Raw genomic sequence first — 16637 nt, 5'->3', positions numbered from 1 at the left:
CCGGGCAGCCTGTTCCAGCGCTCCGTCACCCTCACCGTGAAGAAGTTCTTTCGCATGTTGGTGCGGAACTTCCTGTGCTCCAGTTTTTGGCCGTTGCCCCTTGTCCTATCCCCACAAACCACTGAAAAGAGGGTGGCCAAGTCCCACTGTCTCCCACACTTAAGATATTTGTAATCATTGATAAGATCCCCTCTCAGTCTTCTCTTCTCAAGGCTGAACAGGCCCAGGTCTCTCAGTCTTTGCTCATAGGGGAGATGCTCCAGGCCCCGTATCATCTTTGTTGCCCTCCGCTGGACTCTTTCCAGGAGATCCCTGTCTTTTTTGTACTGGGGAGCCCAGAACCGGACACGGTACTCCAGGCGAGGCCTGCCCAGGGCAGAGTAGAGGGGGAGGATCACCTCCCTTGACCTGCTGGCCACGCTCCTTTTAACGCACGCCAGGATCCCGTTGGCCTTCTTGGCCACCAGGGCACGCCGCTGGCTCATGGTCAACCTGTCGTCCACCAGGACCCCCGGGTCCTTCTCCGCAGCGCTCCTCTCCAGCAGGTCATCCCCCAGCCTGTACTGATACACGCGGTTGTTCCTTCCCAGGTGCAGGACTCTACGCTTGCTCTTGTTAAACTTCATTTGGCTTCTTCCTGCCCAGCTCTCCAGCCCGCCCAGGTCTCGCTGAATGGCAGCACAGCCTTCTGGCGTGTCGGCCACTCCTCCCAGCTTTGTATCATCGGCGTACTTGCTGAGGCTGGACACTATTCCCTCGTCAAGGTCGGCGATGAAGATGTTGAACAAGACCGGACCCAGCACCGACCCCTGGGGAACACCGCTAGTCACAGGGCTGCAGCCGGACTCTGCGCCGCCGATCACCACCCTCTGAGCTCGGCCGGTCAGCCAGGTCTCAACCCACCTTACCGTCCACTCGTCTATCCCACGCTTTCTCAGCTTTGCTAGCAGGACGTCGTGGGAGACAGTATCGGAAGCCTTGCTAAAGTCAAGGTAGATGACATCCACTGCTCTCCCTCCATCAACGCAGCTGGTGATGCCATCATAGAAGGCAACGAGGTCGGTCGAGCATGATTTCCCCTTGGTGAATCCATGCTGACTACTCCTCATAACCTCCTTCTCTTCCAATGGCTTGGAGATGGCATCCAGAACAAGCTGTTCCAACACCTTTCCAGCTGTTCCAACACCTTTCCAGGGACGGAGGGGAGACTGACCTTTCCAAGAGCTCCACATCCTTCTTGTGCTGGGGGCCCCAGGCCTGCACGCAGTATTCCAGGTGGGGTCTCCCAAGAGCAGGGTAGAGGGGGATAATCACCTCCCTCTCCCTGCTGGCCACCCCTTTGTTAATGCAGCCCAGGACACAGTTGGCCTTCCGGGCTGCAAGCGCGCGCTGCTGGCTCGTGTCCAGCTTCTCGTCCATCAGGACCCCCAAGTCCTTCTCCGCAGGGCTGCTCTCAAGTTCTTCTTCTCCCAGTCTATAGAAATACCTGGGATTGCCCCAGCCCAAGGTCAACGCCTTGCACTTGGCCTTGTTGAACCTCATTAGGTTCTCATGGGCCCACTTCTCCGGCCTGTCCAGGTCCCTCCGGACGGCATCCCTGCCCTCTGTTGTATCGACTGCACCGCTCAGCTTGGTGTCATCTGCAAACTTGCTCGATTCCGTCGTCTGTGTCATTGCTAAAGATGTTGAAGAGCACCGGTCCCGAGGCCGACCCCTGAGGGACACCGCTTGTGACCGGCCTCCACCCAGACATAGAGCCGTTGACCACAACCCTTTGGCTGCGACCAGCCAACCAATTCTTTATCCGCCCAGCAGTCCATCCTTCAAATCCATACCTCTCCAATTTAGAGAGAAGAATGTGGTGAGGGACCGTATCAAAGGCTTTGCTCAGTCCAGGTGGCATATCCTATCCCAGGAGTGGTTTCAGCCGTAAACAACAAACAGTTACGAGGAGAGGTGTAGCTCTGTAAATATTTTTGTTGCCTTGGGTGAATTGGTGTCTGGTCGCACTGAGTGGCCCGCGTGGTAGCTGGGAGATGGCCGACGGGGAGGACTGAGATGTTAAAGCTGCCTGTGGTTGCCTGCCCCCAGCCCCAGCCCCAGCCCCGTCCCCGTGTGCCATCCCGATGGCAGTAGCGGCTGGAACCTCAAACTAAAGCGAGCGTATTCTGATGTCGTTACCCTCCAAGCCTGTCAGAGAGGCAGAAGCGCTGTGGCCTACTCAGGCAGGAACCGCGCGTGTGGGGACGGCCACGTCCCTGCCGCCGTGTCGGGCCAGTTTGAGCTCCGCTCTCCCTGGGGCTGCTGCAGGGCACCGCGGACCACGCTTGGGCAGCCTTGGGGGGCACTGCCTATTTTTCCAGAAGCCTCCTCCCCAGCTGAGCACAAACCCAGTTGTGATGTGCCAGGGCTGAGCACAGGCTTTGTATTCCTCCCCGCCACCCCGTGCGCGGGAGGTGCAGCTTTCCCCCTTAGAAACACCAGCAGTTGAAGTGGGGCTCTCAGGGAAGGTTGTGGAGCAACTTCTGAAAAGGTAAGGCCTGCCCTGGCAAAAGCGGGGATCTGCCTGCGGGGAGCAGCGCCCAAAAGCCACCAGCGTGTTTGGGGTGGAGCTGATAGGGTCATAAATAATAGTTGGGGCTACGAGCGCGAGGTCCCGCATTTGGTCCGGGGCAATCCTAAGCACGAATCCAGGCTGGGCGGAGAATGGATGGAGAGCAGCTCTGAGGAGAAGGGCCTGGGGGCGTTGGTTGATGAGAAGCTCGTCAACCGGAGCCGGCAATGCAATGGACGCTTGCAGCCCGGAAAGCCACCCGTATCCTGGGCCGCATCAAAAGGAGGGCGGCCGGCAAGTCGAGGGAGGTGATTCTCCCTCTCTGCTGCTGTGCTCTTGTGAGGCCCCACCTAGAGTAAGTACTGTGTTCAGCTCTGGGGCCCCCAGCACAAGAAGGACGGGGACGTACTAGAACGCGTCCAGAGGAGGGCCACGAAGATGACCAGGGGGCTGGGGCACCTCTCCCAGGAAGGCAGGCTGAGGGAGTTGGGGTGGTTCAGCCTGGAGAGAGAAGAGAAGGCTCCGGGGAGACCTTGGAGGGGCCTTCCAGTACCCAAAGGGGGGGCCCTACAGGAAAGCTGGGGAGGGACTCTTTGTCAGGGAGAGGAGCGATAGGGCAAGGAGTAATGGTTTTAAACTCAAAGAGGGTAGACTTAGACTGGATAGTTGGAAGAGATTCTTTCCTGAGAGGGGGGTGAGGCACTGGAACGGGTTGCCAGGAGAAGTGGCGGATGCCCCGTCCCTGGAAGTGTTTAAGGCCAGGTTGGATGGGGCTTTGAGCAACGTGGTCTAGTGGAAGGTGTCCCTGCCCAGGGCGGGGGGGTTGGAATTAGGTGATCTTTAAGTAAGGTCCCTGCCAAGCCAAGCCATGCTATGATTCTATGATCGGAGCAACCGTTCTGTGGAGCTCGTTTCCCAGCCGTGCAGGGCCCGGCTTCCCTCCGCGGAGCCGCCCAGCCCGTTTTCGGGCGCCCACTTCCTCCCTCCCGGTCGGATCCCTCCGCGCCCCGAGGGCACGCGACCTCCCTGAGCGCCGATAAGCACCGGGTCGACGGGAGCGGAGCCGCCGAGAGGGCGGGGACAAGGGAAGAGGGCAGGCGAGGCAGCCAATCGAGGCGCGGGAGCGGTCGGCGGCGATCTGTCGGCCCAATGAGCGCCGCGGAGGGCCGGGCCGAGTGCGGGAAGGGAGGGGGCGTTGTACCGAGCGGGCGCCGTCATGGCCGACGGGATCGTTAGGGCGCAGGCCGCCTGGCCCGGCGGCGGCGCTGCCGCTGCAGCCGCTTTCGGAGAGGTCGCCTGCAAGGGCAAGGAGGTCCCCGCCAACGTTCTCCGTGAGGATGAGCGGTCGTGGGCGAGGAGGTAGCCGCGGCGTCGTCGTGCGAGTCTTCTCTTTCCTTCCTTCCCTCGGCCGCTCGCAGGCCCTCTGAAACGAGGGCCCGTCGCGGGTCCCGGGAGTGCGGCAGGGCGGGTGGTGGCCTTGCTGCGGGAGGGAGGGAGGCAGGGAGGGACGGACGGACGGACGGACGGTCGGTCGGTCGGTCGGTCGGGGTCTCTCCGGCTCGTGGCGCTCTCTACTGCAGCGCCTCTAAAACCCCGCGCTTCTTCGGTGCGCGTCCCGCCTGCCCCCGGGGTGCCACGGCGCGTACTGGGTCGCCGGCGCAGTCGGTCTCCTTGGGGGTTCGGACTGCCTGCGTATAGGCAGCGAGCATCGCAGTAGTGACCGTAATCAGTCATTTCTGCGTAGCAGAAACGCAGGTCTTGATGCGCCTCGTGACAGCGTTCTAGAGACGCCCCGGCTCGGCCGTGCTAGGCTTTGGTTATGGCACCACCCCCACCGCGCACGCGAGCGCACGCTCTCTCCAAAGTGGCTTGTGAAAGGGAAGAATTGCAGCTTTTCCTAGCTTTCTTAAACATCTAGAAGCCAGTCAATCCCGCAGGCTGCTGGTCCTCACTTGAGGCAGGGGGGGAACTTAGAACTGCTTTTGGAGTGTAGTTGGCTATAGCGAATGGTCTTGAATTTGCTTAGCTCGCTGTACCGAAGGCCTGTTTCACAGTTGAGCGATGTTATAGGGGGGAGAAGTGTGAGGAAGGCTCGTAATTCTCGATTGTCGCGCAGTGAAAGGCGATGGTGAGTAAGAAGTGCAAAGCATCTGTGGAATCGAGTCTTATCGGCGCTGTTTCAGTCGCATCTAAAATAAATCAAACTGCCGGAAGTCGCTAATCTGAAGTACTCGGCTGTCTCGTTGCCCCCGTCACCTTGCGTGCTGGATCCTGCTTCTGGTGCCGTATGCAGTTTCGGTCTGCTGGTGATTTGGGGAGTTCCCTCGCAATTAGTTGCGAGTCGATGGTTTCCTACAGATCGGTGGTATTCGTGTTTCGCAGGTGATACCTTGGCCTCGGTCTGGAGGTGTCTGACGTAGAGCCGGCCGTAACGGGCTAACTTGGAATGTTCTTTCCCCTGAGTACGTGGCGTTATCGAGGACGGAGAGTTTATACAGCCTCAGCCGGATTACTCCGGGTTCTTTGAAGATGCCTTCCTACCTCTGGCCGAGGCAATATTTGGACATAACTGAAGGACAGTTAGCAATTGTTTGCCGCTTGTGTGTTTTGCGTGTAGAAGGTAGAGAACTTTGCCTATTCAAAGATCGCTTAAGAAGAATCGCTGTTTTGTCGTGCGCGTTTGGGGTACCTGATAATCTGCTTCGGTAGGACGAGTTCGGTGGGGCATAGTGATTTGCTTAAGCTGTTGCCTTTCTCTGAAGCTGACTGCGTTGTAACTGTTTACTCTTCCTCCAGCGCCTTGCGTTCCGTGATAGTTCGCCTCAGGCTCCAGTGTTTTTTCCTAGTCCTTCCTGAGAAGGCAGTTGTCCGGTTATGTGAAGCAGAAGATTCTGGCGGACCCGTGAGTACTGTGGGAGCTTTCTTTTCGCTAGGCTGGCTGTACCTGTAACTAGTTTGTAACTTCCTAGACTCTTTCCCGTCCCCTCTTTTCCTCTGGATGTTGCGGAGGGGCGCACAGTAGGCTATTTTGGGTTTTCCGATGCTGTAGTCTTTTGCCTCTAGCTTGTAATGGAGTTGAGCTTTTTGACTAAGAGCGGCGATATAAAGCGATGCTGGTCTCCGGCTACGCGCTTGTAGTGCAAAAAGCAGTGTTGTTCCGAAGTACGGTCTGATGCCCGTTTTCACGGTTTCCAGACAGCGGCGGTGGTATGCAGAAGAGGGCTTGGGGTTTGGGCAGGTCAGAGGCGAGGAAAGGGAAAGCTGGTTGAGCGGCGCTGGGTGTTTGTTTCGCTGTTAGCTATGCAAGTCAAGTTCCAAGGCTTTGTGAGGCCACGCAAAAGAAAAGGCACCGTGAAGCTTTTATTTTCCGCCAGAGCGGCTTACGTTGCCCGAAGCTATGACGGGGGCTTTAACCCCCGAGACAAATTTAGCTTCTGTGACTGTTTTGTAGTCTGTTCCTGTCTAGAGGGTAATTCAAAGAGCAGCGGTTGAATCGTGAAGGATTAGCTAACCGTGTTCTGTGGATGGTTCTCCGCTCGCGTTCGTTCTGTGCGTCGTGGCACGTTATGTTAGGTAACGTTATTTCCTTTTTCCAGCTTCTTGGGCGTGTAATGGTTGTTGGCAAGAAGTTTGCTGCTAACCTGGACCTGACCAATGGATTCCGGATGGCTGTGAATGCCCACCCTCGGGCCCTTCGGGCTGTCGTGTACATCTACGTATTCTGGGTGGCGGTCAGTTGGGCCGGCCTCCTGGCTAAGGTTTTTGCACCGCAGGCGTCACTGCACGCGTACGGGTCGCCGCCGAGTAGGTTTCATATGTTGCCCGTCAATCTAGCCCCTGTTGACGTATGATTTTTTTGTTTTTTTTTTCCTGGACGGCTGTCTATGGAGGGTAATAAAGAGCTTTGAGCAGCACTTGCACAATAAAGATGGAGCATGGGGATATGACCTCTGTCTTGTGTGTCTTGCCGATGGAAATAGTTCTGCAAGTTAAAAGAATGTTTCGGTCTGTTGACAGTGTCGTGTAGATGGTGGTTTGCCCAGTCATTTGAAACGCGAAGATAGAAGCGCTCGGCGGTCCTGTGGGTCTCCATCTCCCTAAGACGATCTAGGATGTGCTGTGTGTTTGAGGCCTTGCTATCTTCCCCCTGCTCCCAAATAAAAGGGCGTGCTTTTATTGCGAAACAGCCGCATCGAGGACTGGCAGATGTAGAACCAGAGAAGAATAAGGTTGGAAGAAAGCTTCCAGGCATCGTCTGTTGTCTGCCCCTGTCCCGAGGAGGCAGAATAAACTCTGCCCGGTGTGATTTCTGACAGGTGCTTGTCAGCCTGTTCTTGACTACCGTAGGAGTTTTGCTACCGCTTTCTTTTCAGTCGTGGGTTTCGCAACTTCGAGAAGTAATTTCTCCCACAGACGCTTTTCAAAGCGTAGAAGGCTCTGGGATGCTTGAGTCGGCTTCTGAACGTTCAAGACTCGGCTGCCGTTCCCTTTATTTTTTTGTATGTATTTTTAGAGTCTTCTTTTTTTCTAAACGAAGTCCGTTGTTCAGGAACTAGAAGAAGGATTAGCTAAAGGCACCATAAGGCGTTTAAATGCGATCACCTCTCGTGCTTTGTTAGACCTCTGGCTTTGCTGTGCTCCTTGTTTAATTGCGGTTACGTTCAAGGCTTACTGGAGCGTGGGAGCGTTAAAATGCTATTAAATATTTTTAGTGTTTGAAACTTGCTAATGAAATGATTTTTGTGACTCCGTTCCTCACAAAGAAACTCGATTCCTTAGCAGGAGGAATGATCTTTGTTACTGGATCTGTTTGCGGGGTTAACGATTGCAGCTGTGAATGACTAAAGTCTTTTGAAGAAGCTGAATGATAAAAACCAAACCGAAACAAGAAACAGCCCTTGTTCTACTCGAAGTAATATAGAATTTGCCGTTTGCGGGGTCAGATGAAAATAGTTGTGGAAGTCAACTACTTGGGGGGGGGGGGGGGGAGGGGAGGGGAGGGGAGGGGAGGGGAGGGGAGGGGTGGGTGGAGGTGGAGATGCTGTTGCCCTTTCAGGGAAAGCTTCTTAAATTGGCACTTGATCAACTGTTCTGTTTCTGTATTTGTCCTTGGTCTCTTTCATTGGTCTGTTTTGTTGACGTAGAAGAGCCCATGGAACTGCTCAAAGAAACCTGTGCAAATGGACCTTGAGTAAGTATTTACGTGTTCAACTGTTCCCCAGTCCGTCTAGCTAATGCTATCAGCGCTTGTAGTCTTTCACAAAAGGTGTTTAATTCCTGAGAAAGTAGAGGAGGAAGACGATTGGTAATCTCTTTGCTTAATAGGCACTGTTAGACAACCGTAGAAGGCGAAGAAATTTGCCCCCGAGGCACCAATTTGACCCTTCCTTTAGCCTGTACGCTTTCAAAGAGCATATCATAGAACCATAGAATGGCCTGGGTTGAAAAGCACCTTAAAGATCATCTAGTTTCAACCCCCCTGCTCTGGGCAGCGTTGCCAACCACTAGAGCAGGCTGCCCAGAGCCGCGTCCAGCCTGGCCTTGAATGCCTCCAGGGATGGGGCATCCAGAACCTCTCTGGGCAACCCGTTCCAGTGCCTCACCACCCTCTGAGTGAAAAACTTTCTCCTAATATCTAAGCTAAATCTCCCCTGTCTTAGTTTAAAACCATTCCCCCTTGTCCTATCGCTATCAACACGTGTATTTTTACTCCTGTATATACAGATTCGTAGGGGTTGGAAGGGACCTCAAGAGATCGTCGGGTCCAACCCCCCTGCCAGAGCAGGTTCCCTAGAGCAGGCTGCCCAGGTAGGCGTCCAGACGGGCCTTGAATATCTCCGGAGAAGGAGACTCCACAACCTCCCCGGGCAGCCTGTTCCAGCGCTCCGTCACCCTCACCGTGAAGAAGTTCTTTCGCGTGTTGGTGCGGAACTTCCTGTGCTCCAGTTTTTGGCCGTTGCCCCTTGTCCTATCCCCACAAACCACTGAAAAGAGGGTGGCCAAGTCCCACTGTCTCCCACACTTAAGATATTTGTAATCATTGATAAGATCCCCTCTCAGTCTTCTCTTCTCAAGGCTGAACAGGCCCAGGTCTCTCAGTCTTTGCTCATAGGGGAGATGCTCCAGGCCCCGTATCATCTTTGTTGCCCTCCGCTGGACTCTTTCCAGGAGATCCCTGTCTCTCTTTTTGTACTGGGGAGCCCGGAACCGGACACGGTACTCCAGGCGAGGCCTGCCCAGGGCAGAGTAGAGGGGGAGGATCACCTCCCTTGACCTGCTGGCCACGCTCCTTTTAACGCACGCCAGGATCCCATTGGCCTTCTTGGCCACCAGGGCACGCCGCTGGCTCATGGTCAACCTGTCGTCCACCAGGACCCCCGGGTCCTTCTCCGCAGCGCTCCTCTCCAGCAGGTCATCCCCCAGCCTGTACTGATACACGCGGTTGTTCCTTCCCAGGTGCAGGACTCTACGCTTGCTCTTGTTAAACTTCATTTGGCTTCTTCCTGCCCAGCTCTCCAGCCCGCCCAGGTCTCGCTGAATGGCAGCACAGCCTTCTGGCGTGTCGGCCACTCCTCCCAGCTTTGTATCATCGGCGTACTTGCTGAGGCTGGACACTATTCCCTCGTCAAGGTCGGCGATGAAGATGTTGAACAAGACCGGACCCAGCACCGACCCCTGGGGAACACCGCTAGTCACAGGGCTGCAGCCGGACTCTGCGCCGCCGATCACCACCCTCTGAGCTCGGCCGGTCAGCCAGGTCTCAACCCACCTTACCGTCCACTCGTCTATCCCACGCTTTCTCAGCTTTGCTAGCAGGACGTCGTGGGAGACAGTATCGGAAGCCTTGCTAAAGTCAAGGTAGATGACATCCACTGCTCTCCCTCCATCAACGCAGCTGGTGATGCCATCATAGAAGGCAACGAGGTCGGTCGAGCACGATTTCCCCTTGGTGAATCCATGCTGACTACTCCTCATAACCTCCTTCTCTTCCAATGGCTTGGAGATGGCATCCAGAACAAGCTGTTCCAACACCTTTCCAGCTGTTCCAACACCTTTCCAGGGACGGAGGTGAGACTGACCTTTCCAAGAGCTCCACATCCTTCTTGTGCTGGGGGCCCCAGGCCTGCACGCAGTATTCCAGGTGGGGTCTCCCAAGAGCAGGGTAGAGGGGGATAATCACCTCCCTCTCCCTGCTGGCCACCCCTTTGTTAATGCAGCCCAGGACACAGTTGGCCTTCCGGGCTGCAAGCGCGCGCTGCTGGCTCGTGTCCAGCTTCTCGTCCATCAGGACCCCCAAGTCCTTCTCCGCAGGGCTGCTCTCAAGTTCTTCTTCTCCCAGTCTATAGAAATACCTGGGATTGCCCCAGCCCAAGGTCAACGCCTTGCACTTGGCCTTGTTGAACCTCATTAGGTTCTCATGGGCCCACTTCTCCGGCCTGTCCAGGTCCCTCCGGACGGCATCCCTTCCCTCTGTTGTATCGACTGCACCGCTCAGCTTGGTGTCATCTGCAAACTTGCTCGATTCCGTCGTCTGTGTCATTGCTAAAGATGTTGAAGAGCACCGGTCCCGAGGCCGACCCCTGAGGGACACCGCTTGTGACCGGCCTCCACCCAGACATAGAGCCGTTGACCACAACCCTTTGGCTGCGACCAGCCAACCAATTCTTTATCCGCCCAGCAGTCCATCCTTCAAATCCATACCTCTCCAATTTAGAGAGAAGAATGTGGTGAGGGACCATATCAAAGGCTTTGCTCAGTCCAGGTGGCATATCCTATCCCAGGACTGGTTTCAGCCGTAAACAACAAACAGTTACGAGGAGAGGTGTAGCTCTGTAAATATTTTTGTTGCCTTGGGTGAATTGGTGTCTGGTCGCACTGAGTGGCCCGCGTGGTAGCTGGGAGATGGCCGACGGGGAGGACTGAGATGTTAAAGCTGCCTGTGGTTGCCTGCCCCCAGCCCCAGCCCCAGCCCCGTCCCCGTGTGCCATCCCGATGGCAGTAGCGGCTGGAACCTCAAACTAAAGCGAGCGTATTCTGATGTCGTTACCCTCCAAGCCTGTCAGAGAGGCAGAAGCGCTGTGGCCTACTCAGGCAGGAACCGCGCGTGTGGGGACGGCCACGTCCCTGCCGCCGTGTCGGGCCAGTTTGAGCTCCGCTCTCCCTGGGGCTGCTGCAGGGCACCGCGGACCACGCTTGGGCAGCCTTGGGGGGCACTGCCTATTTTTCCAGAAGCCTCCTCCCCAGCTGAGCACAAACCCAGTTGTGATGTGCCAGGGCTGAGCACAGGCTTTGTATTCCTCCCCGCCACCCCGTGCGCGGGAGGTGCAGCTTTCCCCCTTAGAAACACCAGCAGTTGAAGTGGGGCTCTCAGGGAAGGTTGTGGAGCAACTTCTGAAAAGGTAAGGCCTGCCCTGGCAAAAGCGGGGATCTGCCTGCGGGGAGCAGCGCCCAAAAGCCACCAGCGTGTTTGGGGTGGAGCTGATAGGGTCATAAATAATAGTTGGGGCTACGAGCGCGAGGTCCCGCATTTGGTCCGGGGCAATCCTAAGCACGAATCCAGGCTGGGCGGAGAATGGATGGAGAGCAGCTCTGAGGAGAAGGGCCTGGGGGCGTTGGTTGATGAGAAGCTCGTCAACCGGAGCCGGCAATGCAATGGACGCTTGCAGCCCGGAAAGCCACCCGTATCCTGGGCCGCATCAAAAGGAGGGCGGCCGGCAAGTCGAGGGAGGTGATTCTCCCTCTCTGCTGCTGTGCTCTTGTGAGGCCCCACCTAGAGTAAGTACTGTGTTCAGCTCTGGGGCCCCCAGCACAAGAAGGACGGGGACGTACTAGAACGCGTCCAGAGGAGGGCCACGAAGATGACCAGGGGGCTGGGGCACCTCTCCCAGGAAGGCAGGCTGAGGGAGTTGGGGTGGTTCAGCCTGGAGAGAGAAGAGAAGGCTCCGGGGAGACCTTGGAGGGGCCTTCCAGTACCCAAAGGGGGGGCCCTACAGGAAAGCTGGGGAGGGACTCTTTGTCAGGGAGAGGAGCGATAGGGCAAGGAGTAATGGTTTTAAACTCAAAGAGGGTAGACTTAGACTGGATAGTTGGAAGAGATTCTTTCCTGAGAGGGGGGTGAGGCACTGGAACGGGTTGCCAGGAGAAGTGGCGGATGCCCCGTCCCTGGAAGTGTTTAAGGCCAGGTTGGATGGGGCTTTGAGCAACGTGGTCTAGTGGAAGGTGTCCCTGCCCAGGGCGGGGGGGTTGGAATTAGGTGATCTTTAAGTAAGGTCCCTGCCAAGCCAAGCCATGCTATGATTCTATGATCGGAGCAACCGTTCTGTGGAGCTCGTTTCCCAGCCGTGCAGGGCCCGGCTTCCCTCCGCGGAGCCGCCCAGCCCGTTTTCGGGCGCCCACTTCCTCCCTCCCGGTCGGATCCCTCCGCGCCCCGAGGGCACGCGACCTCCCTGAGCGCCGATAAGCACCGGGTCGACGGGAGCGGAGCCGCCGAGAGGGCGGGGACAAGGGAAGAGGGCAGGCGAGGCAGCCAATCGAGGCGCGGGAGCGGTCGGCGGCGATCTGTCGGCCCAATGAGCGCCGCGGAGGGCCGGGCCGAGTGCGGGAAGGGAGGGGGCGTTGTACCGAGCGGGCGCCGTCATGGCCGACGGGATCGTTAGGGCGCAGGCCGCCTGGCCCGGCGGCGGCGCTGCCGCTGCAGCCGCTTTCGGAGAGGTCGCCTGCAAGGGCAAGGAGGTCCCCGCCAACGTTCTCCGTGAGGATGAGCGGTCGTGGGCGAGGAGGTAGCCGCGGCGTCGTCGTGCGAGTCTTCTCTTTCCTTCCTTCCCTCGGCCGCTCGCAGGCCCTCTGAAACGAGGGCCCGTCGCGGGTCCCGGGAGTGCGGCAGGGCGGGTGGTGGCCTTGCTGCGGGAGGGAGGGAGGGAGGCAGGGAGGGAGGGACGGTCGGTCGGTCGGTCGGTCGGTCGGTCGGTCGGGGTCTCTCCGGCTCGTGGCGCTCTCTACTGCAGCGCCTCTAAAACCCCGCGCTTCTTCGGTGCGCGTCCCGCCTGCCCCCGGGGTGCCACGGCGCGTACTGGGTCGCCGGCGCAGTCGGTCTCCTTGGGGGTTCGGACTGCCTGCGTATAGGCAGCGAGCATCGCAGTAGTGACCGTAATCAGTCATTTCTGCGTAGCAGAAACGCAGGTCTTGATGCGCCTCGTGACAGCGTTCTAGAGACGCCCCGGCTCGGCCGTGCTAGGCTTTGGTTATGGCACCACCCCCACCGCGCACGCGAGCGCACGCTCTCTCCAAAGTGGCTTGTGAAAGGGAAGAATTGCAGCTTTTCCTAGCTTTCTTAAACATCTAGAAGCCAGTCAATCCCGCAGGCTGCTGGTCCTCACTTGAGGCAGGGGGGGAACTTAGAACTGCTTTTGGAGTGTAGTTGGCTATAGCGAATGGTCTTGAATTTGCTTAGCTCGCTGTACCGAAGGCCTGTTTCACAGTTGAGCGATGTTATAGGGGGGAGAAGTGTGAGGAAGGCTCGTAATTCTCGATTGTCGCGCAGTGAAAGGCGATGGTGAGTAAGAAGTGCAAAGCATCTGTGGAATCGAGTCTTATCGGCGCTGTTTCAGTCGCATCTAAAATAAATCAAACTGCCGGAAGTCGCTAATCTGAAGTACTCGGCTGTCTCGTTGCCCCCGTCACCTTGCGTGCTGGATCCTGCTTCTGGTGCCGTATGCAGTTTCGGTCTGCTGGTGATTTGGGGAGTTCCCTCGCAATTAGTTGCGAGTCGATGGTTTCCTACAGATCGGTGGTATTCGTGTTTCGCAGGTGATACCTTGGCCTCGGTCTGGAGGTGTCTGACGTAGAGCCGGCCGTAACGGGCTAACTTGGAATGTTCTTTCCCCTGAGTACGTGGCGTTATCGAGGACGGAGAGTTTATACAGCCTCAGCCGGATTACTCCGGGTTCTTTGAAGATGCCTTCCTACCTCTGGCCGAGGCAATATTTGGACATAACTGAAGGACAGTTAGCAATTGTTTGCCGCTTGTGTGTTTTGCGTGTAGAAGGTAGAGAACTTTGCCTATTCAAAGATCGCTTAAGAAGAATCGCTGTTTTGTCGTGCGCGTTTGGGGTACCTGATAATCTGCTTCGGTAGGACGAGTTCGGTGGGGCATAGTGATTTGCTTAAGCTGTTGCCTTTCTCTGAAGCTGACTGCGTTGTAACTGTTTACTCTTCCTCCAGCGCCTTGCGTTCCGTGATAGTTCGCCTCAGGCTCCAGTGTTTTTTCCTAGTCCTTCCTGAGAAGGCAGTTGTCCGGTTATGTGAAGCAGAAGATTCTGGCGGACCCGTGAGTACTGTGGGAGCTTTCTTTTCGCTAGGCTGGCTGTACCTGTAACTAGTTTGTAACTTCCTAGACTCTTTCCCGTCCCCTCTTTTCCTCTGGATGTTGCGGAGGGGCGCACAGTAGGCTATTTTGGGTTTTCCGATGCTGTAGTCTTTTGCCTCTAGCTTGTAATGGAGTTGAGCTTTTTGACTAAGAGCGGCGATATAAAGCGATGCTGGTCTCCGGCTACGCGCTTGTAGTGCAAAAAGCAGTGTTGTTCCGAAGTACGGTCTGATGCCCGTTTTCACGGTTTCCAGACAGCGGCGGTGGTATGCAGAAGAGGGCTTGGGGTTTGGGCAGGTCAGAGGCGAGGAAAGGGAAAGCTGGTTGAGCGGCGCTGGGTGTTTGTTTCGCTGTTAGCTATGCAAGTCAAGTTCCAAGGCTTTGTGAGGCCACGCAAAAGAAAAGGCACCGTGAAGCTTTTATTTTCCGCCAGAGCGGCTTACGTTGCCCGAAGCTATGACGGGGGCTTTAACCCCCGAGACAAATTTAGCTTCTGTGACTGTTTTGTAGTCTGTTCCCGTCTAGAGGGTAATTCAAAGAGCAGCGGTTGAATCGTGAAGGATTAGCTAACCGTGTTCTGTGGATGGTTCTCCGCTCGCGTTCGTTCTGTGCGTCGTGGCACGTTATGTTAGGTAACGTTATTTCCTTTTTCCAGCTTCTTGGGCGTGTAATGGTTGTTGGCAAGAAGTTTGCTGCTAACCTGGACCTGACCAATGGATTCCGGATGGCTGTGAATGCCCACCCTCGGGCCCTTCGGGCTGTCGTGTACATCTACGTATTCTGGGTGGCGGTCAGTTGGGCCGGCCTCCTGGCTAAGGTTTTTGCACCGCAGGCGTCACTGCACGCGTACGGGTCGCCGCCGAGTAGGTTTCATATGTTGCCCGTCAATCTAGCCCCTGTTGATGTATGATTTTTTTGGTTTTTTTTTCCTGGACGGCTGTCTATGGAGGGTAATAAAGAGCTTTGAGCAGCACTTGCACAATAAAGATGGAGCATGGGGATATGACCTCTGTCTTGTGTGTCTTGCCGATGGAAATAGTTCTGCAAGTTAAAAGAATGTTTCGGTCTGTTGACAGTGTCGTGTAGATGGTGGTTTGCCCAGTCATTTGAAACGCGAAGATAGAAGCGCTCGGCGGTCCTGTGGGTCTCCATCTCCCTAAGACGATCTAGGATGTGCTGTGTGTTTGAGGCCTTGCTATCTTCCCCCTGCTCCCAAATAAAAGGGCGTGCTTTTATTGCGAAACAGCCGCATCGAGGACTGGCAGATGTAGAACCAGAGAAGAATAAGGTTGGAAGAAAGCTTCCAGGCATCGTCTGTTGTCTGCCCCTGTCCCGAGGAGGCAGAATAAACTCTACCCGGTGTGATTTCTGACAGGTGCTTGTCAGCCTGTTCTTGACTACCGTAGGAGTTTTGCTACCGCTTTCTTTTCAGTCGTGGGTTTCGCAACTTCGAGAAGTAATTTCTCCCACAGACGCTTTTCAAAGCGTAGAAGGCTCTGGGATGCTTGAGTCGGCTTCTGAACGTTCAAGACTCGGCTGCCGTTCCCTTTATTTTTTTGTATGTATTTTTAGAGTCTTTTTTTTTCCTAAACGAAGTCCGTTGTTCAGGAACTAGAAGAAGGATTAGCTAAAGGCACCATAAGGCGTTTAAATGCGATCACCTCTCGTGCTTTGTTAGACCTCTGGCTTTGCTGTGCTCCTTGTTTAATTGCGGTTACGTTCAAGGCTTACTGGAGCGTGGGAGCGTTAAAATGCTATTAAATATTTTTAGTGTTTGAAACTTGCTAATGAAATGATTTTTGTGACTCCGTTCCTCACAAAGAAACTCGATTCCTTAGCAGGAGGAATGATCTTTGTTACTGGATCTGTTTGCGGGGTTAACGATTGCAGCTGTGAATGACTAAAGTCTTTTGAAGAAGCTGAATGATAAAAACCAAACCGAAACAAGAAACAGCCCTTGTTCTACTCGAAGTAATATAGAATTTGCCGTTTGCGGGGTCAGATGAAAATAGTTGTGGAAGTCAACTACTTGGGGGGGGGGAGGGGAGGGGAGGGGAGGGGAGGGGTGGGTGGAGGTGGAGATGCTGTTGCCCTTTCAGGGAAAGCTTCTTAAATTGGCACTTGATCAACTGTTCTGTTTCTGTATTTGTCCTTGGTCTCTTTCATTGGTCTGTTTTGTTGACGTAGAAGAGCCCATGGAACTGCTCAAAGAAACCTGTGCAAATGGACCTTGAGTAAGTATTTACGTGTTCAACTGTTCCCCAGTCGGTCTAGCTAGGTCTAGCTAATGCTATCAGCGCTTGTAGTCTTTCACAAAAGGTGTTTAATTCCTGAGAAAGTAGAGGAGGAAGACGATTGGTAATCTCTTTGCTTAATAGGCACTGTTAGACAACCGTAGAAGGCGAAGAAATTTGCCCCCGAGGCACCAATTTGACCCTTCCTTTAGCCTGTACGCTTTCAAAGAGCATATCATAGAACCATAGAATGGCCTGGGTTGAAAAGCACCTTAAAGATCATCTAGTTTCAACCCCCCTGCTCTGGGCAGCGTTGCCAACCACTAGAGCAGGCTGCCCAGAGCCGCGTCCAGCCTGGCCTTGAATGCCTCCAGGGATGGGGCATCCAGAACCTCTCTGGGCAACCCGTTCCAGTGCCTCACCGCCCTCTGAGTGAAAAACTTTCTCCTAATATCTAAGCTAAATCTCCCCTGTCTTAGTTTAA

At 55.4% G+C, this 16637-nt stretch overlaps 2 protein-coding genes across 6 annotated transcripts; both read left to right on the top strand.

Moving 5' to 3' along the window:
- The first annotated feature begins 3730 nt into the window (after nt 1–3730).
- LOC310888839 (adenosine 5'-monophosphoramidase HINT1-like) lies at nt 3731–10411 on the top strand. 5 transcript variants are annotated; one of them, XM_083852455.1, is made up of 5 exons: nt 3740–3913; nt 5351–5456; nt 7699–7745; nt 8279–8362; nt 9011–10411. In XM_083852455.1, the coding sequence occupies exons 1-4, from the start codon at nt 3771–3773 to the stop codon at nt 8346–8348; spliced, it is 366 nt and encodes a 121-aa protein (XP_083708581.1). In that variant the 5' UTR covers nt 3740–3770; the 3' UTR covers nt 8349–8362; nt 9011–10411. The 5 variants fall into 5 exon arrangements, 3 of the variants coding, with proteins under 3 accessions (XP_083708579.1, XP_083708581.1, XP_083708580.1); XM_083852454.1 differs by lacking the exon at nt 8279–8362 and having other exon boundaries at nt 9011–9731; XM_083852453.1 differs by lacking the exons at nt 7699–7745; nt 8279–8362; nt 9011–10411 and adding an exon at nt 6151–7275 and having other exon boundaries at nt 3731–3913.
- A 1739-nt stretch (nt 10412–12150) lies between these two features.
- On the top strand, nt 12151–15699 carry LOC310888838 (adenosine 5'-monophosphoramidase HINT1-like). Its single transcript, XM_083852452.1, has 3 exons — nt 12151–12333; nt 13775–13880; nt 14575–15699. The coding sequence occupies exons 1-3, from the start codon at nt 12191–12193 to the stop codon at nt 14827–14829; spliced, it is 504 nt and encodes a 167-aa protein (XP_083708578.1). The 5' UTR covers nt 12151–12190; the 3' UTR covers nt 14830–15699.
- Nucleotides 15700–16637: the final 938 nt, after the last annotated feature.

Source organism: Anser anser, assembly GCF_964211835.1.
Source record: "Anser anser genome assembly, contig: SUPER_W_unloc_2, whole genome shotgun sequence".
NCBI lineage: Eukaryota > Metazoa > Chordata > Aves > Anseriformes > Anatidae > Anser > Anser anser.
Note: the sequence above shows the minus strand (reverse complement) of the source record. Positions and strands in the feature narration are given on the sequence as shown.

Coding starts and splice junctions, on each gene's coding strand:
- LOC310888839 (XM_083852453.1), top strand. CDS start 3,771: ATGGCCGACGGGATCGTTAGGGCGCAGGCCGCCTGGCCCGGCGGCGGC. Junction 3,914..5,350: donor GAGCGGTCGTGGGCGAGGAG/GTAGCCGCGGCG, acceptor CTCTTCCTCCAG/CGCCTTGCGTTCCGTGATAG. Junction 5,457..6,150: donor CAGAAGATTCTGGCGGACCC/GTGAGTACTGTG, acceptor TCCTTTTTCCAG/CTTCTTGGGCGTGTAATGGT.
- LOC310888838 (XM_083852452.1), top strand. CDS start 12,191: ATGGCCGACGGGATCGTTAGGGCGCAGGCCGCCTGGCCCGGCGGCGGC. Junction 12,334..13,774: donor GAGCGGTCGTGGGCGAGGAG/GTAGCCGCGGCG, acceptor CTCTTCCTCCAG/CGCCTTGCGTTCCGTGATAG. Junction 13,881..14,574: donor CAGAAGATTCTGGCGGACCC/GTGAGTACTGTG, acceptor TCCTTTTTCCAG/CTTCTTGGGCGTGTAATGGT.